The sequence below is a fragment of the Mesoplodon densirostris genome, chromosome 1 (assembly GCF_025265405.1).
Source record: "Mesoplodon densirostris isolate mMesDen1 chromosome 1, mMesDen1 primary haplotype, whole genome shotgun sequence".
In the NCBI taxonomy this organism is placed as follows: domain Eukaryota; kingdom Metazoa; phylum Chordata; class Mammalia; order Artiodactyla; family Ziphiidae; genus Mesoplodon; species Mesoplodon densirostris.
In genome coordinates, this window is record NC_082661.1 from 232,347,701 (window position 1) to 232,374,777 (window position 27,077).

Sequence of the window (27,077 nt, forward strand, 5' to 3'; positions counted from 1 at the left end):
GAAAACAGTAGGGAGGTTACTCAGAAAACTAAAAATAGAGCTACCATATGATCCAATAATTCCACTCCTTGGTATATATATCTGAAGAAAACAAAAACACTAATTTGAAAAGATGCATGTGCCCCAACATTCACTGCAGCATTATTTACGATAGCCAAGATATGGAAACCACCTAAGTGTCCAGCAACAGATGAATGGATAAAGAAGATGTGGCATATATATATACAATGAAATATTACTCAGCCATAAAAAAGAATGAAATTTTGCCATTTTTTAAAAAAATGGATGGACCTGGAGAGATCATGCTTAGCAAAGTAAGTCAGACACAGAAAGACAAATACTGTATTTTTTCACTTATATGTAGAATCCAAAAAATAAAATAAACAAATGAATTTTAAAAAGCAAAAACGATTCATAGATTCCAAGAACAAAGTAGTGGTTACTACTGAGGAGAGGAGTGGTGGAGGGGTTACATAGGAGAAGGGGATTAAGAGGTACAAACTACTAGATATAAAATAAATAAAATACAGGATATAATGTACAGCATAGGGAATATAACCAGTATTTTATGATAACTTTAAATGGAGTATAATCTATAAAAATATTGAACCACTATGTCATACATCTGAAATTAGCATTATAAATCAAGTATACTTCAAGAAAAACATATTAAAACAGAAAAAAACAAGCGATCAATAGATGCTGAATTGGCAACAGATTGAATCAAGCAGCCACTCCTAAGAAAAACTTTAAAATAATAGACACATGAATGAATACAACAGAATAAAGGGCCTTTAATTAGATCTAAGCATTATGGGAATATAATATACAGAGAGGTATTTTCATTCAGTGGTCAAAAGATAATTAACTTAGTAAATGTTGTTGATACAAGCAGATATCCATTTCGAAGAAAGTTGGACTCACGTCATAACCAGATATAATCTCCAGGTGTATTAAAGATAAGAAAATATAACAATAATTTTAGAAGAAAATTTTAGTAGACTCTGTGTAACTGAGAATTTGAAAAACCTTTTTTTATTGGATTATAGTTGATGTGCAATATTATATCAGTTTCAGTTGTACAATATAGTGATTCAAAATTTTACAGATTATACTCCATTTAAGGTTATTATAAAATATTTGCTATATTCCCTGTGCTGTAAAATATATCCTTGTAGCTTATTTATTTTATGAAAAATCTTTTCAATCAAAAAAGTAAAACCAATGGTATAAAGATATACATTGATAGAAACAAATTTTTTATTACAAAACACCATATAAACATAGTTTACAATTAAATGACTGGAAAATGTAAAATATATGATAAGTAAAAGATTACTATATAGAATATTGTAGAAAGCACATTAAAACCAACAACATAAAGAGAAATAACCAAAATGGGCAAAAATTATAAATAGGCAAATTAGAGGAGAGCACAAATGTATGAAGAGCAGCTAAATGTCATAAAGAAATGTAAGTTAAGTTTAAATCATTCCTCAATCACCAAACTGGCAATTCAGATAAAAAGGATACATTCAAACTTTGCTGGGGGTGGGGTGGGGTTGAATTTGAATGATCACAGCCCTTTTGAAAATCATCCTGTAAATCTCAATGAAAATTTTTTAAATGTATAAATTTTGATTTAATAATCTCATTCTTGGAAATCTGTCCCATAGAAATAAAAGCACCAATACAAAAATACATTTTTAATGGTCCCAAACTATAAACAAAGTAAGCTCTAATCAATAGGAAAATGACTAAATAAACTGGAGTGTATATGCATTGTGGAATATTATCAAGGCATGAAAAAGAGTTAGAGGGTTCTCATGATATATTGCTAAGTGAAAAAAAGATTTCCAGAAATGTATATAATATGATTCTAGTCTGTAAAAAAGCAGTAATCATAAACATGTACTTTCATATGCATATATAAGCAAGAAGAAAATTTAAATTTTACAACGATACTACATTATTTACATCATCAAAAAAGAGGTTTTTTACTGTGAAAAAGTTCAAAGCTATACAATATGAAAAAATGGTTCTTCCTCAAATGCTTTGCAGCCTGCTTACATTGCAGAAGTGAAAATTTAATCTACACAGAATGAAAGCTACTTCTCTGTGTAATCATGAGACAAATCCATGTTTAATTTATAAATAAATAAATAATAGTATAATGACAAAATGCTCTAAATAGAACTTTAACAATTTGATATTGCTTTTGTCAACTGAACATGTTTGTAAACATTGGAACTAGGAAATCCCATGAAAGAAAAAATCTTATGGCAATATTTTAAATATATAAACTGAATATGAAGGATTAACATCCAGAACAATAAAATAATCATTCTGGCATACTTTTTGTTATTTCCTACACATTTTGCTTATTGCTAAATGTTATATTCTATTTTAAGGAAATTATTTATTATAAAAATTTACAAATAATCAATTCTATTATTTTTTATAACCTCTTATAAAAGTAATTACACATGTGTTAACTTATAGGACATCTACAGATGAGTACTGTGAGGGGAATTCTAGTTATATGCCAAAGTACTTTCCTATCTGACTCCTGGAATAATGATCTCAGCAAGAACTGAAGTATAATAGTGATACCAAACTGTGAAGGGAATCACCAGATCAGTTTACTATAAATAGATCATGATTATCACTCTCATCAAGTAGCTAGCACTAAACTATGCACCAACCAAAGCAGATTTGATAGTTGAGTCCTTTCCCCAGAATAGGAAGAAAGGACATGAAGTTTCTAACATTTATGAACCTGTAGATGTGTTGCTTTATATAACATATGCATTTCTCTGTTGTTTGTCTCCCCCAAATTTCCTATGGTGAACCCCTAACCCCCAATGTTATAGTATTAGGAAGTGGGGCCTTTGGGAGGTAATTAGGCTGAGATGATAACATGAAAGTGGAGCTCCCATGATGGAATTAGTGTCCTTATTTGAAAAGAAATTGACATGAGAGCTTACTCTCACCAGATGAGGATACAGTGAGAAGGTGGCCGTCACTGAGAACCAAATCTACCAGCATTTTGATCTTTGGCTTCCCAGTCTCTAGAATTATGAGGAATAAATATCTGTTGCTTAAACACCCAGTATATTGTATTTTGTTATCACAGTCCAAGCTGACAAAGACACTAGATTTATTGGTGAAATAAATCTGTAGTTTTAATTTCAATGCATTTGTCTTCAGAAACTATTACAAATAATAATTTCTTGAATGTAAGCTGGCAGCTACCAGTTTTTAAAATTCATTATATGCAGCACTAACAGAACCAGGCCCTGCAGAGGAGACTGCATACTAGTTATCATTCTGTCTTATTTTTATTTTAACAATAAGAGTAATGCCCCTTTTCAATATTAAACATTTGTTCTGATTAAACACTCCATTTCTGCTGACTCATAACAGACACTGGCCTGGTACTGTTTATTAACTTTCCTATGAATATACTGTTTATAGCAGGTGTCTGATTAACATAGCTGGTCACTGAAGCTTCATTGTTGGCTACATACTTTGCCTGGTAGTAATAGGTCCAGCTCCTTTATTACCTCATGCATTTGAATCATAATCAGATTTAATCCCCTCCTAACTTTCCCTTTTGTTGGGTGACTCACACTTGGCTGGCTATGCACACATGTCCTAAGTTCACCAGATCAGTGCAGAAAACTATCTGAATATGCCTGATACAGATTACTCATGAATAAGAAATTGTAACCTGAATATTATTATAGGATCCCCACCAACTTGCCTGGAGAAGAGTTTTGGAAAGTTCTAAGAGGAGCAGATTTTTTCTGAAGAGTAACTTTCCTTCATGGCCCCAAGACAAGATATAGGGCAAGTAAATCATCTACTTTTTATCATCTCTAGGACTATATGGGCATATGCTAGCTTTTTTATTTTTTCCTACTCCACCTATTTTAGAGGAAAGTAGGGAAGATTTTCTTTTCATGTCTCTCACCTTAGTACTGGCATATGTCCTTCATTCTGCTGTGACTGGTGACACCATATCTACCCTCTTTTCTGCATACAAGGTTCTATCCTATGAACTGGATCATTGCAGTGAACAAGAAAGATAAGAACCTTGCCATGTTGAAATCAGCAGGCAGTTGGAGGAGATAGACTATGAACAAACAAATATGTGCATAATAAAATATCCGTTAGTGATAAGTGGAATGAAGAAAACTAAATATTAAAAAGATGGAAGAGGATAGAGGCCAGAGGACAGAGAGAGGAGAGTGGGATGTTTCAGAGAGGAAAATCAGGAAAGGCCTCTCTGAGCAAATGATGTTTGAGTGGAGATGTGAGTCAAACTCTTGCAAAGTGATCCATGAGGAAAGAAAATTCTAAATAGAAGAAATAGCAAGTGTAAAGAATTTTGTGTATTCAAAAAAGTAGAAGGCATCAGCCTGACTGAAGTAGAGTAAGCAAGAGGGAGAGTGATAGGACCTGGGGTTAGAAAGGTAGAAAATGTCTCACTTCTTGGGTGTTTGAAGTTTATTCTACATGTGACAGGAAGGAACTGGAGAACTTTTAAATTTTATTTTTAAGCATTTCAGACATGTAAAAAAGAAATAAAGGAAGAAAATGAGCACTGTGTACCCAGCATCTGCTGTAAGAAACATTACAAGACTAAAGAAAGTACTTTGAAATAAGCCTATTAAAGCAAGATGACTAAACTCTAAAGATCTGCTGTAGTATTTTGTAACTATATTCAACAGTACTGTATTGTGCACTTAAAAATCTGTTAGTAGAGCAGATCTCATGGAAAGTGTTCCTACTACAGCAACATAAAATAAAATTTAAAAAAGGAAATAATTCTAACAAAAATTTATAAGATCTTTAGGGAGAAAAATTAAGAAAACCACTGAAAGACATAAAATATGTAAATACAAACTATATGATGTAAAACTACAAAATTTTATAATTTTTAAAGAATATATGAAATATAAAGACAACCTATTGAAGAGAAGAATTTAATATCAAAAAGAAGTCAATTCTCTATAAATTATCTCAGTATTAACTGCATTTTTAATGCAATGAAAAAGATTCATTCCCGCATTTTTTAAAAATAAATTTATTTATTTATTTTTGGCTGCATTAGGTCTTCGTTGATATGTGCGGGCTTTCTCTAGTTGCGGCAAGCGGGGGCTACTCTTCGTTGCATTGCATGGATTTCTCATTGCTATGGCTTCTCTTTGTGCAGAGCATAGGCTCTAGGTATGTGGGCTTCAGTAGCTGTGGCTCACGGGCTCTAGAGCACAGGCTCAGTAGTTGTGGTGCACGGGCAACTTGTTCCGTGGCATGTGGGATTTTCCCGGACCTGGGATTGAACACATGTCCCCTGCATTGGTAGGCAGATTCTTTTTTCTTTTTTTAATTAATTAATTAATTTTATTTTTGGCTGCATTGGGTCTACGTTTCTGCACACGGGCTTTCTCTAGTTGCGGTGAGCAGGGGCTAACTCTTTGTTGCAGTGTGGGGGCTTCTCATTGCAGTGGTTTCTTTTGTTGCAGAGCACGGGTTGTAGGCACAAGGGCTTCAGTAGCTGTGGCACGTGGGCTCAGTAGTTGTGGCTCATGGGCCTAGAGCGCAGGCTCACTGGTTGTGGTGCATGGGCTTAGTTGCTTCCTGGCATGTGGGATCTTCCCAGATCAGGGCTCGAACCCGTGTCTCCTGCATTGGCAGGCAGATTCTTAACTACTGTGCCACCAGGTAAGTCCCCATTCCCACATTTATAAATAGTGAAAAAATTCAAGAAGTTCCAAAGCAAAAAAACAAGTGGGAGAACTTCCCCTGCCAGGTATGGCTCATTACAAAGCTATACCAATTGGGGTGCTAGTGTAGGCATATACTAAGAGATAAAAGAAATAGAAATGAATATCCAGAAACAGACCCAGATTTAGTTGGAAATTTGACATCTGGTAGAAGCAGTGTATCATCCCCCTTATCTTTTTCTCAACTTCTTTCACTCCAGACCCATAACCTTATATGGAGCTCAGATTTAGCTGTGCTGGAGAGCTCTCCCTTTATGCAAAAATCTCATTATTTCACCAGCAGCTTCCAGAGAAGTTTCATCTGGGCTAAATTCAGCAGCATTTCTGACTGTGAGGTTATTAAGATGGAGGTTTTAGTTCCACATTTGGCTTTTTAAATGCTAGATTCTTGCTCTGTACCAATGTTAGCCTCTCTTCGCTGTAACTGACTGAGGGTCCCTGACATGCCCAGACTCCTTATAAAGCTGTTTCTTCTTTGGTGGGAAAGAAAAAGAGAAGGAGTCATTATTCTGAATTCGCTGTCTTCCTTTACCATTCATGTTTTTATGCTTTTACTGCATATATATGTGCTCTCAAACAATATAAATATCATTTTGAATACCTACAAGTTTTACATAAATTATGTGTCCCTTTGAAACTTTTTCTTTTTTCATAATTCTTTTTACAAATATTTATTCATGTTGATACATGCAGCACTAGCCCACTGCTTGAGTGGTGTTTATTATATATTTCACTGATTCTTTTTATACATCTGAAGTACTTGATAATATGTCTTAAAAAGAAGAATGGTATAGGAGGTAAAGAAGGAAGTAGACATGGCAAATAGACTCCATATTTTGAGGAGTTTCTCATAAAGGAGAGCAAAGAAACGGAATGATAATTGAAAAAGAACAACAGATTATGTGACATCTAGGGAGGGTGTTTGTAAGATGGCAAATTTCTTGGCATGTTTGTACACTCTTGAGATACAGTCCAGGAGAACAGAAATAAATAATAGAGGTGAGACAGGAAATAATCTGGAGTAAAGAAAGTAAGGACAGTAATAAAATCCTTGAGTAAGTCAGAGACAACAGGAGACTGTGGTCAAGAAAGGATGAACAGGGAAAGTTCATCCATTGCAGGAGGAAGAAAAGCAGGTTCTGAGGCTGAAGATGCTGGAAGGTTGATAGATTGGGAGGTAGGAAGATAAAATAATCTTTTCTAATTGTGTCTGCTATATCAGTTTTACTAGAGATAAGGTCATCAACAGAAAGGAGGAAGATGAGATATTTAGTTTGAGGAGGGCCAAGATCATGTGGAATATTAATTGGGGAGAGGAAGAGACTGAATTAACTTGAAAAGTGGAATAAAATTGCCTGGCTATTTTGAGGGCCCACTTGACATTTGTGATCAGAAATTGAAAGTGAAATAAATCAGCCTAGTTATGATTTTTCTCCAGCCATGTCATGTTTATCTACATGAACTAGGCAGAAAGTTTGTCTTATCAGAGTCAGCCTGTTGGAAAATAAGTCTGTGGTGGGTGAGGAGGTTAAAAATGTATGCAGGGGTACCATGGAATTAATCTAAGCTGAGTAAGGAGAAAGGTAAAAAATCTCAGGGGTTATGAATACTGTAAATATAGTAAAGTTAATGGATTGAATGTCCCCATGGGGTTGCAGTTTTATTGAAAGGGGAGAGGAGCCAAAAACATATGAGGAGGGGATTGGAGGGTAATAGGCTGAAAAGAAAGATGGAAGATATTATTGGTAATTAAAAAATCTAGTTAAAACCTAGGAAGTATTATAATTAAGTAGCTTTCGGAATACAATCATTAGAAATGAAGACTCTAGAAAATGAGAGCTCGAGATGCAGCAAAAACTGTTATCGGCAAGCACCTTCAGAAGACTGAGAACACAAAACAGCTGGAAGTAAATAGAAAAATAAAAATTCCTTAAGGTACTCCAAATGCTACATCCTGTAAATTTTATGTTAAGGAGCTAGCTATCATCTGCAGACTAACCATTTAGAATATGGTAGTTGGTAATAGACCTCTTTGTCTTTCACTGTAACCAAAACATCATGAAGAACATAGTATCAGGAGTGTTCCAAACAATGATTGGTTTTAGGTATCCACAGAAAATACGAAAGCATGGTGTCAGCAAGAGGTATGCAGTAGTTATACAAGCAATCATCTCACCCCCGAAAAGCAGTCCTACTCCTTATTCTGTACAATAATTAGAATTTTTTTTCCAAGGGCAGATTAAGCAGATTAAGATTTACCTGCTAGAAATTATTTAGCTCATAGGGGGCATTAATGCAAGACAGGGGTTCTCATTCTCTTTTTGGCTCCAACAGCCCAAGGGTGAGGCTCACTGCATGGCACAGAGGCCGCACTGCCATGGAGTTCCAGCACTCTAGCGATGGTTCCATCTTCTCTCTCCTTGACAAAGTCTTTGGAATTCCAGCAAGTGAAAGTTATAGGAATTATCTTTTAATCCATTCAAATTTATTTCTTACTTTAAAAGTCTGGGTACATTAACTTTCTTAGAATCAAAAGATTTGGAATTCACTTTACAACTTATTTAAATACATGAATATGTTATGAGACCTTGGCTAAGAGCCACTAGCTTAAGTGATTGTTTAATATTCAATGTAAATCTCGGTGCTAGAAAATATGCACAATAAATTGTAGGTGTACGCTCAATTTTGTGTCTTCTCTGATTGGTACTATGAATTAAACTCCATAAAAAAAAAGAGAGAGAGAGAAGGTTATGATATCTGCCTTTCTTATAGGCAGTTATTAGTACTGATGGGAGTTACTAACTATAATGCACATGCCATACTAATGTGCTTACATGGGTATTCTTATTTTTACCTCAAAGGATTATAAGTGCATTTAAGGATGTATATGAAAATCAAGTCCTCTATATCCAAACCACTAAACAACATCAGCTAAAAAGATGTCTGGTCCCTCATCATGCTAAAAAAATATATAAGCATTGGTAGATAAAGAATCACTGGCAGGAATACTTCTAAAGAATAGAAACCCAACATCTTTATGGTAGGAAAATAAGATATTTACATTAAGATTCTTAAGAAACTATGCTCTAAAAGAAGCTTACTCTATAAACATCTCCTTGCACAACAGGCTAACATGACTCTGATTTAAAAAAACCCACTTCTGTTGACTTCAGTGTGGTAACAGTCCCAGAGTTTTAAATTTTGGAAACAGAAATACCAAAATGAAACTCTCGTGGGCTTGTACCTGAAGAGACAATCTTTAAGGAAACAATCCTTTAGCATTAACTTTTGGCTTCTATGCTGCCCAACTGGCAGCATCCTGCAACAGGCTTGTTTTTATGAATCTGAATCACAAGCTTTCATTTCAATACCACTTAGATCAGCATGATAGACTTCACAGCATAGGAGTGTCATGGTGCCTTATTGAGCAGAGCATAATTCCTTTTAAAAGCTTGATTCAGGAATGCTAGAAAATGTTCATTCCTAAAGGTGACTTAAGAAGTGAATTGAGAACTGTAAAACTTATTTGACCATAAAGGTCTGAGAACTACTTTAAGCCCTTTGGACATTTTCACTTCACTGTGGGAATTAACAGGACTCTGGATCAAGTGAAATGCCAGAAGAAATAAAGCTCTTTAATGCAGTGTTTATGATGCTGGAATAATTATACTGTATCATAAAATTTTGCATTTCATAAGAATTTCTGATGAAATATTTTATATTAACATTTCTTTCATTTATCTAAGACTTCCAGAGCAAAGTTGTTCTCACCAAGGAGTTTATATTCCTGATCTTATAGTAATTCAATCACATAAAACAAAGACTTGCTAGTGGATCTCCATGTGTTAGGAGTACTGGGTGTGTAATCTTAATAAACAGTGATCTAAAAAAAGGAGCCTAAAGCCTTGTTCTCTAACCGACTTATAAAAGTAATTATACCTTTATTGAAGTTACACCACTCTCAAACCCCTGCTGTTCCTGCTGTTTCTTAAAGATGGTTATTTTCTACTTAAAGAAAACAGACAGGCTTTAGAAGAATAGCTGGTGTTAAGTAATATTACACAATTTAATCAGATTCTCTGTGCAGCTTATATAACAATGGTACAAATATTTCAACCCAAATAATAAAAGACTCAAAGTTCTAAACAAACACAGAATGGCTAATTAGGGTAACCTAATAATCGGAGTAACAACTCACACGACTGTAGGATAGAAAAGAAGGGAAAGGGGAAAGTCTTCCAAAGGCAATGACCATTCCCAGGGCATATCATTAGCATAGGCTTTCACAGGCTTTGCATAGCCATGGATAGGGTGAAAAAAGGCATTAACAGTGTTAAATAATGTAAGATGAGACAAAATGTCAAGAACTATCTTTTAAAAGTGTTAGAGGAGAAAGCAGGCAGAATTTTAGGAGCAGCTGTTTGGATTAGGTAGCTGAAGCAAGGTGAGGAAAGTCAGACCTTTCAGAGTTGCTCTTTGCCCCTAGGGTTTGGTCTCTAGTTTATTCAGGGGTATTCAAGCTCTAGGGAAAAGTGTTTAAATAGCTCCTACTGTCACAAACTGATTTATATCCAAAATCTAATTTGCATTGTGCATTTGGAAACATCCATTTTCAATAGGCAGATGACAGGTGAATAAGGGACTTAAAACAAGAAGAATCCTATAGGGAAAAGCAACCTCCATCAACTAGATCTCAGTGAATGATCTCGCATCTTTTAGTCAGCAGTTTTAGTAACATTGTGCCCTCTCCAGGTACCCACCCAGCAGACACGTCTCCTCTATTCAGTGTTACCAGCAACCCTGTAAATTCTAATTTGCTTTGCACACAATCCCTTATGCGTTAAACCTTTGTCTTTTTTTTTATCTAGTTAACTCATCCTACAGTGATTGACTAAGTCTTAAATACACTCTATAACTTTCCCTGATTTCCAAACTTAAGACATAATTAATATCTGTATCATCTTAGCATCTGATACATGTGTGGATGTATAAGCATTTACAACATTGTATTTATCCAGTTATATATGTGCATGTCCCTCCAGTTATTATGGAGACTCTGAAACCTTTGAACCACATTACATTTCATAGCACATATTAAGTGCTTAGAAGATCTTTGTTGAATATATTTGCAAAAACAGTTTTATCAAAAAAGATTCTGGATTGTCTCAACCAAGGAAGACATCCATATAATATGCTCTAATGCATTGCCTTTCTCTTTATGACTTATACCGGAAATTATCCATCAGAGAAGAGAAAGTGCTTGTACCTTTCACATGGCTGAAAGCATTAGAGAATATCGGTTAAAACACCAGGGTTACACTACACCACTGACAAAACCTTTATATCTTTGTAATGCACAGAAAGAGTCTGTAGACTCACGGGACCTTAGCAGTAAATCCTCAGGGCAGGAGGGACAAACATCAAACACTTCTCAAGGTATCCAGTGTTGCATAACAAAATACTTAAATCCTGCTAAAAAACTTCATGGAAGTACAATTCATTGGACTCACTGGTAAAGTGGAAGTGATAGTAGAAAGACTATTCCTGTTGTTCAGTCATCAGCATGGGTACCAGACTTTCCTAATATTGACCACATGTCTTAATCATCTTTATTGCTTCATTCCTGATAAGTAGATTTTGTGCCAGGAATTATACTCATTTACCCGCCTCCACATTTCTAAGCATTTTGTCCTCCTCTAGTGAATAAATGTAGACCTATACATCATGAGCTCTACTGAACTGGATCATGACAAGAATCTGAAGACCTGACCAATATCAATATGTCTAAAATGAGAATCATTTTCTCCACATAACAAGCCATCAAAGGAAGCTAAATTGATTTGAAGAGGTAAGAAAAAATCAACACCCATTGGCATTAACAGTATACATAACACACTTGATAAGAGATAAATGAGCAGGTATTTCAGATCAGTGGGACAGGACATGCCACATGCTACATAGCCCTCCATCATTATCTGGCCACAACCTCATAAAAAGACAACGAAAAGCCAAACTGACTGAAATTAAAGCTTGATGGATGGAGGTTAGAAATAAAAATTAACTCCTTATAGAGAAACAGTGAGTTCATGGATTGAGATTTGTACCAGCAACATAAATACAGAGTGTGATCACATTTCTATTATATATATATAAAAAAAAGGAAGACAGATTGCCAGACACTTTCCCCAAATGGTTATGGTGGCACTAAGAGATCTTTAAAAGACCTGGCTACTGGGCTTCCCTGGTGGCGCAGTGATTGAGAGTCTGCCTGCCGATGCAGGGGACACGGGTTCATGCCCCGGTCTGGGAAGATCCCACATGCCGTGGAGCGGCTGGGCCCGTGAGCCATGGCCGCTGAGCCTGCACGTCTGGAGCCTGTGCTCCACAACAGGAGAGGCCACAACAGTGAGAGGCCCGTGTACAGCAAAAAAAAAAAAAAAAAAAAAGACCTGGCTACCTGCTGTAGTTGACCTCTAGTCATTCTGAATCATAAAACTGTCAGCATTTTTCATTTCATCTTTGCTTTTTGTATGCATTTTCAAAATGATTTATGATAATGTGTTAAATTTCTTTTTTATTTTATTTATTATTATTTATTTATTTTTGGCTATGTTGGGTCCTCATTGCTGCACACGGGCTTTCTCTAGTTGCAGAGAGCGGGGGCTCAGTAGTTGTGGCTCACAGGCTCTAGAGCTCAGGCTGAGTAGTTTTGGCACATGGGCTTAGTTGCTCCGTGGCAGGTGGCATCTTCCCGGACCAGGGATCGAACCCATGTCCCCTGCATTGGCAGGCAGATTCTTAACTACTGTGCCACCAGGGAAGTCCTTTCTTTTTTAGAAGTAATTTAAAATAAGGCTTTTGTAACATGTTACCCCTGATAATTCTGCGTTATTCTTTTTAATATTTATTTATTTATTTTATTAGTCATCCATTTTATACACATCAGTGTATATATGTCAATCCCAATCTCCCAGTTCATCACTTGACCATCCCCACCCCCCGCCACTTTCCCCCCTTGGTGTCCATATGTTTTTTCTCTACGTTTGTGTCTCAAATTCTGCTCTGCAAACCAGTTCATCTGTACCATTTTCTAGGTTCCACATATATGTGTTAATACATGATATTTGTTTTTCTCTTTCTGACTTACTTCACTCTGTATGAAAGTCTCTAGATGCATCCACGTATCTACAACTAACCCAATTTCATGTCTTTTTATGGCTGAGTAATATTCCATTGTATATATGCACCACAACTTCTTTAACCATTCGTCTGTTGATGTGCATTTAGGTTGCTTCCATGTCCTGGCTATTGTAAACAGTGCTGCAATGAATATTGTGGTACATGTCTCTTCTTGAATTATAGTTTTCTCTGGGTATATGCCCAGTAGAGGGATTGCTGGGTCATATGGTAATTCTATTTTTAGTTCTTTAAGGAACCTTCATACTGTTCTCCATAGTGGCTGTATCAATTTACATTCCCACCAAGAGTGCAAGAGGGTTGCCTTTTCTCCACACCCTCTCCAGCATTTGTTGTTTGTAGATTTTCTGATGATGCCCATTCTGACTGGTGTGAGGTGATACCTCATTGTAGTTTTGATTTGCATTTCTCTAAGAATGAGTGATGTTGAGCACCTTTTCATGTGATTCTTGGCCATCTGTATGTCTTCTTTGGAGAAATGTCTATTTAGGTCTTCTGCCCATTTTTGGATTGGGCTGCTTGTTTTATTAATATTGAGATGCATGAGCTGTTTATATATTTTGGAGATTAATCCTTTGTCTGTTGATTCGTTTGCATATATCTTCTCCCATTCTGAGGGTTGTCTTTTCGTCTTGTTTATGGTTTCCTTTGCTGTGCAAAAGCTTTGAAGTTTCATTAGGTCCCATTTGTTTATTTTTGTTTTTATTTCCATTTCTCTAGGCGGTGGATCAAAAAAGACCTTGCCGTGATTTATGTCAAAGAGTGTTCTTCCTATGTTTTCCTCTAAGAGTTTTATAGTGTCTGGTCTTAACTTAGGTCTCTAATCCAGTTTGAGTTTATTGCTGTGTATGGTGTTAGGGAGTGTTCTAATTTCATTCTTTTACATGTAGATGTCCAGCCTTCCCAGAACCACTTATTGAAGAGATTGTCTTTTCTCCACTGTATATTTGCCTCCTTTATCATACATTAGTTCACCATAGGTGCGTGGGTTTATCTCTGGGCTTTCTATCCTGTTCCATTGACCTATATTTCTGTTTTTGTGCCAGTACCATATTGTCTTGATTACTGTCACTTTGTAGTACACTCTGAAGTCAGGGAGTCTGATTCCTCCAGCTCCGTTTTTTTCCCTCAAGACTGCTTTGGCTATTCAGGGTCTTTTGTGTCTCCATACAAATTTTAAGATTTTTTTGTTCTAGTTCTGTAAAAAATGCCATTGGTAATTTGATAGGGATTGCACTGAATCTGTAGATTGCTTTGGGTAGTAGAGTCATTTTCACAATATTGATTCTTCCAATCCAAGAATATGGTATATCGTTCATTCTGTTGGTATCATCTTTAATATCTTTCATCAGTGTCTTATAGTTTTCTGTATACAGGTCTTTTGTCTCCTTAGGTAGGTTTATTCCTAGGTATTTTATTCTTTTTGATGCAATGGTAAATGGGAGTGTTTCCTTAATTTCTCTTTCAGTTTTTTCATCATTAGTGTATAGGAATGCAAGAGATTTCTGTTCATTAATTTTGTATCCCACAACATTAGCAAATTCATTGATTAGCTCTAGTAGTTTTCTGGTGGCATCTTTAGGATTCTCTATGTATAGTATCATGTCATCTGCAAACACTGACAATTTTACTTCTTCTTTTACTACTTGTATTCCTTTTATTTCTTTTTCTTCTCTGATTTCTGTGGCTAGGACTTCCAAAACTATGTTGAATAAGAGTGGTGAGAGTGGACATCCTTGTCTTGTTCCTGATCTTAGAGGAGATGCTTTCAGTTTTTCACCATTGAGAATGATGTTTGCTGTGGGTTTGTCGTATATGGCCTTTATTATGTTGAAGTAGGTTCCCTCTATGCACACTTTCTGGAGAGTTTTTTATCATAATTGGGTGTTGAATTTTGTCAAAAGCTTTTTCTGCATCTATTGAGATGATCATATGGTTTTTATTCTTCAATTTCTTAATATGGTGTATCACACTGATTGGTTTGAGTATATTGAAGAATCCTTGGATCACTGGGATAAATCCCACTTGATCATGGTGTATGATCCTTTTAATGTGCTGTTGGATTCTGTATGCTAGTATTTTGTTGAGGATTTCTGCATCTATATTCATCAGTGATATTGGTCTGTAGTTGTCTTTTTTATAGTATCTTTGTCTGCTTTGGGTAGCAGGGTGATGGTGGCCTTGTAGAATGAGTTTGGGAGTGTTCCTTCCTCTGAAATTTTTTCGAAGAGTTTGAGAAGGATGGGTGTTAGCTCTTCTCTAAATGTCTGATAGAATTCACCTGTGAAGCCATCTGGTCCTGGACTTTTGTTTGTTGGGAGATTTTTAATCACAGTTTCAATTTCCTTACTTGTGATTGGTCTGTTCATATTTTCTGTTTCTTCCTGGTTCAGTCTTGGAAGGTTATATCTTCCTAAGAATTTGTCCATTTCTTCCAGGTTGTCCATTTTATTGGCATAGAGTTGCTTGTACTAGTTTCTTAGGATGCTTTGTATTTCTGTGGTATCTGTTGTAACTTCTCCTTTTTCATTTCTAATTTTATTGATTTGAGTCCTCTCCCTCTTTTTCTTGATGAATCTGGCTAATGGTTTATCAATTTTGTTTATCTTCCCAAAGAACCAGCTTTTAGTTTTACTGATCTTTGCTATTGTTTTCCTTGTTTCTATTTCATTTATTTCTGCTCTGATCTTTAAGATTTCTTTCCTTCTGCTAACTTTGGGTTTTGTTTGTTCTTCTATCTCTACTACCTTCAGGTGTAACTTTAGATTGTTTGAGATTTTTCTTGTTTCTTGATGTAGGCTTGTATTGCTATAAACTTCCCGCTTAGAACTGCTTTTGCTGCATGCCATAGCTTTTGGATTGTCGTGTTTTCATTGTCATTTGTCTCTAGGTATTTTTTGATTTCCTTTTTGATTTCTTCAGTGATCTCTTGGTTATTTAGTAACGTATTGTTTAGCCTCCATGTGTTTGTGTTTTTTGGTTTTTTTCCCTGTAATTGATTTCTAATCTCATAGCATTGTGGTCAGAAAAGATGCTTGATATGATTTCAATTTTCTTAAATTTACTGAGGCTTGATTTGTGACCCAAGATGTGATCTATCCTGGAGAATGTTCCATGCACACTTGAGAAGAAAGTGTAATCTGCTGTTTTAGGATGGAATGTCCTATAAATTTCAATTAAATGTATCTGGTCTATTGTGTCATTTAAAGCTTCTGTTTCCTTATTAATTTTCTGTTTGGATGGTCTGTCCATTGGTGTAGTGAGGTGTTAAAGTCCACCACTATTACTGTGCTACTATCAATTTCCTCTTTTAGAGTTGTTAGCAGGTGCTAATGTATTGAGGTGCTCCTATGTTGGGTGCATATATATTTATAATTGTTATATCTTCTTGGATTGATCCCTTGATCATTATGTAGTGTCCTCCCTTGTCTCTTTTAATGTTCTTTATTTTAAAGTCTATTTTATCTGATATGAGGATTGCTACTCCAGGTTTCTTTTGATTTCCATTTGTATGGAATATCTTTTTCCATTCCCTCACTTTCAGTCTGTATGTGTCCCTAGGTCTGAAGTGTTTCTCTTGTAGACAACATATATATGGGTTTTGTTTTTGTATCCATTCAGCAAGCCTGTGTCTTTTGGTTGGAGCATTTAATCCACTCACTTTTAAGGTAATTATCGATATGTATGTTCCATTTACCATTTTCTTGATTGTTTTGGGTTTGTTTTTGTAGGTCCTTTTCTTCTCTTGTGTTTCCCACTTAGAGAAGTTCCTTTAGCATTTGTTGTAGAGCTGGTTTGGTGGTGCTGAATTCTTAGCTTTTGCTTGTCTGTAAAGCTTTTGATTTCTCCATCGAATCTGAATGAGATCCTTGCCAGGTAGAGTAATCTTGATTGTAGGTTCTTCCCTTTCATCACTTTAAGTATATCATGCCACTCCCTTCTGGCTTATAGAGTTTCTGCTGAGAAATCAGCTGTTAACCTTATGGCAGTTCCCATGTATGTTATTTGTCATTTTTCCCTTTCTGCTTTCAATAATTTTTCTTTGTCTTTAATTTTTGCTAATTTGATTTCTATGTGTCTTGACATGTTTCTCCTTGGGTTTATCCTATATGGGACTCTCTGTGCTTCCTGGACATGGGTGGGTATTTCCTTTCCCATGTTAGGGAAGTTTCGACCATAATCTCTTCAAATATTTTCTTGGCTCCTTTCTCTCTCTCTTCTCCTTCTGGGACCCCTATAATGTGAATGTTGTTGCGTTTAATGTTGTCCCAGAGGTCTCTTAGGCTGTCTTCATTTCTTTTCATTTTTTTTTCTTTATTCCATTCCACAGCAGTGCATTCCACCATTCTGTCTTCCAGGTCACTTATCCATTCTTTTGCCTCAGTTATTCTGCTATTGATTCCTTCTAGTGTATTTTTCATTTCAGTTATTTTATTGTTCACCTCTGTTTGTCTGTTCTTTAATTCTTCTAGATCTTTGTTGAACATTTCTTTCATCTTCTCGATCTTTGCCTCCATTCTTTTTCCAAGGTCCTGGATCATCTTCACTACCATTATTCTGAATTCTTTTTCTGGAAGGTTGCCTATCTCCACTTCATTTAGCTGTTTCTCTGGGGTTTTATGTTGTTCATTCATCTGGTACATAGCCCTCTGCCGTTTCATCTTGTCTGTCTTTCTGTGAATGTGGTTTCTGTTCCACAGGCTGCAGGATTATAGTTCTTCTTGCTTCTGCTATCTGCCCTCTGGTGGGTGAGGCTATCTAAGAGGCTTGTGGAAGTTTCCTGATGGGAGGGACTGGTGGTGGGTAGAGCTGGGTGTTGCTCTGGTGGGCAGAGCTTGGTAAAACTTTAATCCACTTGTCTGTTGATGGGTGGGGCTGAGTTCCCTCCTTGTTGGTTGTTTGGCCTGAGGCGACCCAACACTGGAGCCCGGGCTGTTTGGTGGGGCTAATGGCAGACTTTGGGAGGGCTCACGCCAAGGACTACTTCCCAGAACTCCTGTTGTCAGTGTCCTTGTCCCTTGGTGAGCCACAGCTGCCTCCCGCCTCTGCAGGAGACCCTCCAACACTAGCAGGTAGGTCTGGTTCAGTCTCCTATGGGGTCACTGCTCCTTCCCCTGGGTCCTGATGCACACACTAATTTGTGTGTGCCCTCCAAGAGCAGAGTTTCTGTTTCCCCCAGTCCTGCCAAAGTCCTGCAATCAAATCCCGCTAGCCTTCAAAGTCTGATTCTCTAGGAATTCTTCCTCCCGTTGCCAGACCCCCAGGTTGGGAAGCCTGACGTGTGGCTCAGAACCTTCACTCCAGTGGGTGGGCTTCTGTGGTATAAGTGTTCTCCAGTTTGTGAGTTAACCACCCAGCAGGTATGGGATTTGATTTTATTGTGATAGCACCCCTCCTACCTTCTCATTGCGGCTTCTCTTTTGTCTTTGCATGTGGGCTATCTGTTTTGGTGAGTTCCAGTGTTTTCCTGTCAATGATTGTTCAGCATTTAGTTGTGATTCCAGTGTTTTCGAAAGAGGGAGTGAGAGCATGTCCTTCTACTCTGCCATCTTGAACCAATCTCCTTGCATTCTTTTATCATTAGAATTTCTTATGCCCTAGAATATTACCTTTTTAAATCCTCTTTAATCCCTTCTATGCTTAATCAAAATCTTATTATTAGAGAGCTTGTTCATATGAAAACAATTTTAGGGAAAATTCATTATATGCTCCCCATTTAATAACATAAAGCCATATCTTGAGATAGTAACAGAAAATCCAGTGTTGTCTGCTTGTGGTGGGTAAAGCGGTGCCCTGAGGAGCAGGAGGCCCAGGATACAGTTACAGTTTGCCACCAACTAGTCAGGGAGGCTTAAATAATTCATATCCCATCTCAGACCATTCTTTCTTCAGATGCAGAGGGTATTTCAGGTTTTAACATTTTTGTCTAGTGCTCCACAGTGAAAGTGGACTTGTCTTCATTGTTGAGTTCATTTCAGTTGCAGAAAACAAACTAAAAGATCTATTTATGTGTTGAGAGGACACTGGAAAACCTTTAAAGTTCAAACTTTTAAAAATAGTTAGATATGAGAATAGATAATATAAAACCAAATTATGATTTTCTTTCCTTTGAGATATGCCATCCTATTGTTATTAATTTCATTTGTTGAGATGTAAATGAATATCAAGTAAATGTTCTCATGTTTGCATAGACTTCAGCTTTTAAGATCAGCCTCTACATGCAGTCTGAAGGGGATTCATTATCCCAAAGGAAGATTTTCAGACAAAAATCACATCCTCAGTCACAATTTTTTGTTACCATAGTGATAAGAAAAAATATGGGAAAAATAAAGCTAAAAATACCTGAACACATACAGACAGTTTTGGAACTTTGACCTACTTGGTATCATACACTGACAAAGTTAATCAGTTTAATTAAGTACATATGGGTTAGGTGAAATATTCTACTAGATGAAAAAATGTGTAGGTTGCACATCTGGAGCTATTATCCACAATCAAATAAGTCAGTATGAATGAAGATGATTGACAATCCAAAATGCATAAAATCAGATTCTCTTAGCAGAAGCAAGCAGAAAACATTAATTTAGCTCCATTTCCCATAAATTTTCTGTTTTCTTTCCATTATTTTAAATTAAAGCGGTTTTTACAAACCACTAGAATTTTTGAACTGGATGTAGCAGCATAATTGGACATATATTTTAAATTATGTTAGAGTGGCTTCTTTCTATAAAGGAAAGCTTCCCAGTTTTAAGCATTATAATAAAAACAGCATGTTTTACACTAACTGTTCTTTTGAAAATTCTAGTTTTAATAAGAAATTTAATAGAGTAAATCATTTTCAGAAAACCTACTATATTGAAAGGCATTATCTAGTCTGTGAAAGATCAATAAAAGGCAGTACTTGTTGTCAAAAATATTTTAACCATCTATCTAATTATGCTTTTGTAACACTGAACTTTTAAATTTTACTCCACATAGTAAAATGGAAAGAGCATTGAACTTGACTTGAAGAGACCAGGGATAGTTTCTGCTCTCCTAATGAGCTTAAAAAGGTCTCTAAGTCTCAGTTCTCTCATTTGTAAAATGAACATAAATGAGCATATCATCTTCTCTAGCACACAGGTCATTATGGTAAGCAAGAGATGATATGGGTGGATACCAGTGGATAACATTCAATACAAAAATCTCTATAGAAATACGTCACTCAACAATTAGGTTCAACATTTTGACATTTTCAGAATAAAAATTATGAAAATTAATTTTCATAATTATCTAAGTATACTTAAAATTATTTAAGAATAATAACAGCAAACATTTATTGAGCACTTATAATGGGCCACGTTTTACATGAATTATTTCATTTTAATCTCCTAACAGCCCAGTGACTTAGACAGTATTATCTTCCTTTTACATATATATAAAGTAAGGCATAGCAGAGATAAATAACTTGTCCAAAGACATACAGCTAATAAGTGCTGAAGCCAGGAATTAAATCCAGGCAAGCTAATACTAAGCCATGCTCTAAACCTAAGCCTTTATGATATACTCCAAAATAATCAGTGAAGGAAAATATCACTATGAAACTGTTAATTTTAAGAAAAACATATTTTAAATTACCAACACTAACCAGTATAAGTTTCTGAAATCTCTAATTGATTTTATTTTGCTGCATTCAATTTTTAAAATTTTATTATTATTATAAAGAAAAATGGTAAGAATTTAAATATACAACAGTAAATACAGAATACCCTTATGATAGGTTATTACTCTGTCATAAATAATGTTGTAAAAGATACTTATGGCTTGGAAATTAATGAGTATTGTTAAGCAAAAAAGTAGATTTTCAAATATTTAGAAAATTCCAATTTTCATAAAAATGTTATATGCACAGAAAGAAACTGGGAATGATGAACATCAAATGTTAATTGTTATTTGTTAGTAATTTTATATATTTCTATATTCCCAAATTTTCTATAATAAATATTTAATGTTTTTGTCATCAGGAAAAATTTGCTTAAACATCCAACATGATCTGGATGCTTCTCCAGACTGTGAATAAATATTTACCAAGAGTCTAGAAAACTTTTCTAGGTACTAGGGATTCCGCAGTGGCAAAGCAAAGTCCATACATAGGTAAAGAATTAGAAAATTACACTAAGAACTAACAAAGGAAGAGAACTTCAACCTATATGAAGCTTCAACCTTGTCACTCTGACATTAATCATACCTTCCTACTGGTATGTGGGCCCTTCACCTCTATTAAAAAAAAGATCCTGAAATATTTTGTTTTGCTTGTTTATATTTTCCTCTCAATTAAATTACGGGTACATCATTCATCATCTTTAAACATGGCAGCCAGCCATAGCATTAGTGTGGACACAGAAAGAAATGCTGAGAAGAATCTTAAGGAGTTAAGGAAAATTCATTGAGATTTCCCATACCTTGGTGACAATTTCCACTCCATTACTAATCTTCAGAGAATGGAGAAATGTTGCTCCATTTAACTTACTAAATATTCCCATACAAAAAACAATATTATCCCTTCACTTATTGACTGTTCAGAAAAGAAATGATTTTCTAACTGTGAAAATCTATTGTATTGAAATAATTGATAATGTTTAAACATTTAAACTTGACTATGTTCTTTGGTACCAAATCTATTCGGCAGAAATCATTTTAGCATCAGTATTTAAAATACATGGTGGTTTAAAATTTATCCTGACATAACTTATATTGTATCAAAAATACATTAAAAGCTTAAAAAGCTAAAGAATCTCTTCTACCTCTCTAAAAATAATTTTACCATATTAACTTCTTTTAACCTGTTCTTTTAATTTCTTTCATATATATTAAAATCAGGTTTTGAAAATTTGAAAAATAGGGACTTATAACACAAGTTTAATGAAAGTAAGAGAAGGAAGGAAAGAACAAAGGAGGAAAATAGGGAGGAAAGAAAGAAAGGAGAAAACAAAAAAAGAAATGAGAAAATACCTCTATGGACCAGGTCCCAAACCTCATCAATTTGCTGGTGCGTTGGGAAATGACCACAGTCATTGAAGTACTTAAGGAGCTTACTTCTTTCTAATCCTTGCCAATCTTCTCTTTTAGCAAACATTGTTTCATAGACTACAAGGAAAAAAAAGATAAAATAAAATATTTTCTTTGTAAATAACATATCAAGTATACACCCCACCTGAAAGTGTGATCTGGATTTGAAGACACTTTCATTCCAGTTTTATTTTGATGTCTGGTGATAAGCCTCCATGAGGGGAGTAGGACCATGTCAGCCTCCTGGGGCAGGCAGAGGAAGTGGGCATGCTTCTCCTTCCCCCACTCCAAAGGAGGGAAATTTGGTCTTGCTTCCCCAAAGAGAACACTGGCATCCTCTGGCCTGGTTTACATGACAGTTGTCCATAGACTCTACACATATCAACGTTCAAACCACATTGTAAGTTATAGCTCAGGGCTTCTGGGGGCCTGATTTCTGTTGACCCATTTCAGCATTCATTTTTTATTAGTTTTGATTAGTTTCCCTAATTTTTTCATCTCTTTTTGACTTCTACCCACATTCTAACTATTTACTTGAATTGGTGATTCCACTTTGGACTGCTTATTCTACTGCTGATTTTGCCCTTAAAATATCTACTTTTTGGTAACTTCATGCATTCCTACTTCCTACTTTTTAATGTCTTTTGTCACTCCTGGCTCAAGACTTCCCCAGAAAATCATTCAGTCGGGCCAACCCTCACCTATTTCCCAAAGTTGGCATTAGACAGGGTTTAGATAATGACCAAGAGAACTGATGCATGTGTTTTGTAAGTGTAGTTCTCCGTTTTATTGTTTTTCAAAAAGGTGAAATTGAGTCTCCATTCTAAAGTATATGGATTAGTCCCATAAAGCTGATTGTTAATCAGCATTTACAAGTTGACAGGGTCTGTCCTCAGCACAGGTTTAGCTCTGAAATAGGGGCTCCCAATGACAAAGCGCACCAGAGTGGTTTCTAACAGAAGTTAATGTATCATCCCGACAATCAACCATATAGACTTCAACTTTCTATCCATTCACTCATCCACTCATTCAGCTGATATGGACAGTCATAAGACATCAACAAGTTCAAGAAACATTTAGTGATTGCCTGAATATGAGTAGCTATTCCAGATTCTGAAACACAGCAGAAAATAAACATAAATGTCTATTTAGTATCTCTATGAATTTTTCTCTCTATTCTAACAAGCAAACTAGAGCAGTTGCTGTTGGTGTTTCCATTCATATTGCCTTGTCCCTTACATGTCTGTGCATGCTGATTTAAATTGCCACCATCTGCATTTCATTGCCTAAGGGGTCCCTCTGGCTGCAGGACTCCACTCTGCCCACCTGTGCAGCAAGCCAGACGTGCCAGGTGATCAAGGAGCCTTTTCAGATTGGCTTCTTTCACTTAGTAATATGCACTTAAGGTTCCTCCATTTCTTTTCATGGCTTAACAGCACATTTCTTCTTATAACGAAATGATATTCACTGTCTGGGTGCACCAGTTTATTTATCCATTCACCTACTAATGGAGGGAAAAGCTTGGAAGGTTGCTTCCATGCTTTGGCAATTATGAAAATGCTGCTATAGATATCCATGTGTAGGGTTTGTGTGGACCTAAATCCCCTGTGGCTAAACACCAAGGAGAATGATTGCTGGATTGTATGGTAAGGGTATGTTTAATTTTGTAAAAAAACACCAAACTGTCTTTCAAAATGGCTGTATCATTTTGCTTTCCCACCAACAATGAATAACAGTGCCTGCTGCTCCACATCCTTGCCAGCGTTTGGTGTTGTCAGTGTTCTGGAATTTGGCTATTTTAATAGGTGTGTAGTGGTATCTCTTTGTTGTTTTAATTTGCACTTCCCTGATGACAAATGATGTGGAACATCATTCCATATGCTTATTTGCTATCTGTGCTGAGGTCTCTGTTGAGATCTTTGATCCATATTTTAATCAATTTGTTTGCTTTCTTATTGTTGACTTTTAAGAGTTCCTTGTATATTTTGGATAACAGTCCTTTATTAGATATGTCTTTTGCAAATATTTTCTTTCAGTATGTGGCTCATCTTCCCATTCTCTTGATACTGTCTTTCACAGAGCAAAAGTTCTTCTTTTTTTTTTTTTTTTTTTTCTTTTTTGCGTTATGTGGGCCTCTCACTGTTGTGGCCTCTCCCGTTGCGGAGCACAGGCTCCGGACGTGCAGGCCCAGCGGCCATGGCTCACGGGCCCAGCCGCTCCGCGGCATATGGGATCCTCCCAGACCGGGGCACGAACCCGTATCCCCTGCATCGGCAGGCGGACTCTCAACCACTGCGCCACCAGGGAGGCCCAGTTCTTCATTTTAATGTAGTCTAGTTTATCAATTATTTTTTTAATGAGTCATGTCTTTGGTGTTGTATCTAAAAAGTCACCATATCCAAGATCATCTAGGTTTTCTCCTATGTTACCTCCTAGGAGTTTCACAGTTTTGCATTTTACACTTAGGTCTATGATCCATTTTGAGTTAATTTTGTGAAGTGTGTAAAGTCTGTGTTTAGATTTATTTTTTTACACATGGATGCCCAGTTAGTCCAGCACCATTTGTTGAAAAGTATCTTTGCCCTATTATATTGCTTTTGTTCTTTTGTCAAAGACCAGTTGATTATATTTATAGGGGTCTGTTTCTGGGCTCTCTATTCTGTTCCACTGATCTATTTGTCTATTCTTTCACCAATATCACACTTGAACTTGTAGCCTTATCATAAATCTTGAAGTCAGATAGCATCAGTCCTCCAATTTTGTTCTTCTTCAATATTGTGTTGGCTATTCTGGTCTTTTGCCTCTCCATATAAACTTTAGAATCATTTTGGTGGTGTCCACAAAATAACTTGCTGAGATTTTGAATGTGATTGAATTACATCTATAGATCAAGTTAGGAAGAACTGACATCTTTACAATATTGAGACTACCTATCCGTTAACATGGAATATCTATCCTTTTATTTAGTTCTTTGATTTTGTCCATTGGAGTCTTGTAGTTTTCCTCATAAATATCTTATACATATTTTGTTATCTTTAAACCTAAGTATTTCATTTTTGGAGGGTACTAATGTAAATGGTAGTGTGTTTTTAATTTCAAAGTCTGCTTGTTCATTGTTGGTATCTAGGAAAGCAATTAACTTTTGTATATTAACCTTGTATCCTGCAACCTTGATATAAATGGCTTGCTAGTTCCAGAGGGTTTTTTGTCAATTCTTTCAGATTTGCTACACAAACAATCATATGATCTGCAAACAAAGATAGTTTTCTTTCTTCCCAATCTGTACGCCTTTATTTCCTTTTCTTGTTTTATTGCATCAGCAAGAACTTCCAGTATGATGTTGAAAAGAAGTGGTGAGAGAGAGTGGTGAGAGAGGATATCCTTGCCATGTACCTGATCTTAGTAGGAAAACTCTGAGTTACTCACATTAGGTATGATGTTAGCTGTAGTTTTTTTTTTTGTAGATAGTCTTTATCAAGTTGAGAAAGTTCCTCTCTATTTCCTGTTTACTGAGAGTTTTTATTATGAATGGGTGTTGGATTTTGCCCAACTATGTTAGTGGATTCATCTATTTCTCCTTGTAGTTCAATCAGTTTTTGCCTCACATAGTTTGATGCTATGTTGTTAGGCAGATACACAATTACAATTGTTAATGTCTTCTTGGAGAATTGACCCCTTTACCATTATGTAATGCTCTTCTTCACCTTTGATAACTTCCCTTAATTTGCAACCTGCTCTGTCTGAAATTAATATAGCTACTCCTGCTTTATCTTGATTATTGTTAACATGGTACATTTTTCTCCATCCATTTACTTTTAATGTATATATGTCTTTAAAGTGGGTTTCTTGTAGACAGCATACCATTGGGTTGTGTTTTTTGATCCACTCTGACAATGTCTTTCTTTTAATTGGTGCATTTAGATCACTTAATGTTCAAAGTGATTACTGACACAGTTGGATTCATATCTACTATATCCAATAGGTTTTCTATTTGTTGCCCTTTTCTTTGTTCTTATTTTTCTCTTCTACTTTTCTCTGCCTTTTTTAGTTTTAATTGAGGATTTTATATGTTTCTATTTTCTCTCATTTCAAAGCATATCTATTATACTTTTTTTTAATGGTTGCCCTGGAGTTCACAATATACATTTATAGCTAATCTAAATCCACTTTCAAATAACACTATCCTACTTCATGGGTAGTGCAAATACCTTACAATAACAAAATAATCCTAATTCCTCCCTCCCATCCCTTGTATAATTGTTGTCATTCACCTCACTTATACATACACATACATATATCAGCATATATAATTATACCTAAGCTATATATATATATATTGTAATTGAGTATATTGTTAGTATTATTCTGAACATGTTATCTGTAAGATCACTTAGGAATAAGAAAAATAAATGTTTTATTTTACCTTCTTATTTCTTCTTCAGTGCTCTTCTTTACTTTTTGTAGTCTGAGTTTCTGACCTATATTATTTCCCTTCTCTCTAAGAAATTTATTTTAACACTTTTTGCAAGGCAGATATACTGGCAACAAATTCCCTCAATTTTTGTTTGTCTGAGAAAGTCCTTCTTTTTTTTTTTAAGTATAATTTTTAAGGGTACAGAATTCTGGGTTGGTGTTTTATTTCTCTCAACACTTTACTATTTCATGCCATTCTTCTTACTTGCATGGTTTTGGATAAGTCAAATGTAATTCTTTTTTTTTTTTTTTCTCCAGAGGCCAGGTGTCTTCCCCATCTGGCTTCTTTCAGAATTTTTTTCTTTATCTTTAATTTTCTATAGTTTGAAGATCATATGCCTAGGTGTAGTTTTTTGGAATTTATTCCGCTTGGTGTTCTCTGGGCTTCATGGATCTGTGGTTTGGTGTCTGACATTAATTTGGGGAAATTCTCAGTTATTATTGTTATAGATATTTCTTCTGTTTCTTTCTTCTCCCTCTGGTATTCCCATATGTTACTGCTTTTGTAGTTGCCCCACAGTCCCTAGATACTTTGTTCTGTTTTTTATTTCAGTCTTTGTTCTCTTT

At 35.7% G+C, this 27,077-nt stretch overlaps 1 protein-coding gene across 1 annotated transcript in view; it reads right to left on the minus strand.

The window, feature by feature from the left end:
* The window catches only part of IQCM (IQ motif containing M), a 371,829-nt gene that overhangs the window by 184,955 nt on the left and 159,797 nt on the right, over positions 1-27,077 (minus strand). The window contains exon 11 of the mRNA XM_060098179.1: positions 21,981-22,115. Coding sequence (XP_059954162.1) covers positions 21,981-22,115 — 135 coding nt within the window. The remainder of the gene's footprint in view (positions 1-21,980; positions 22,116-27,077) is intronic.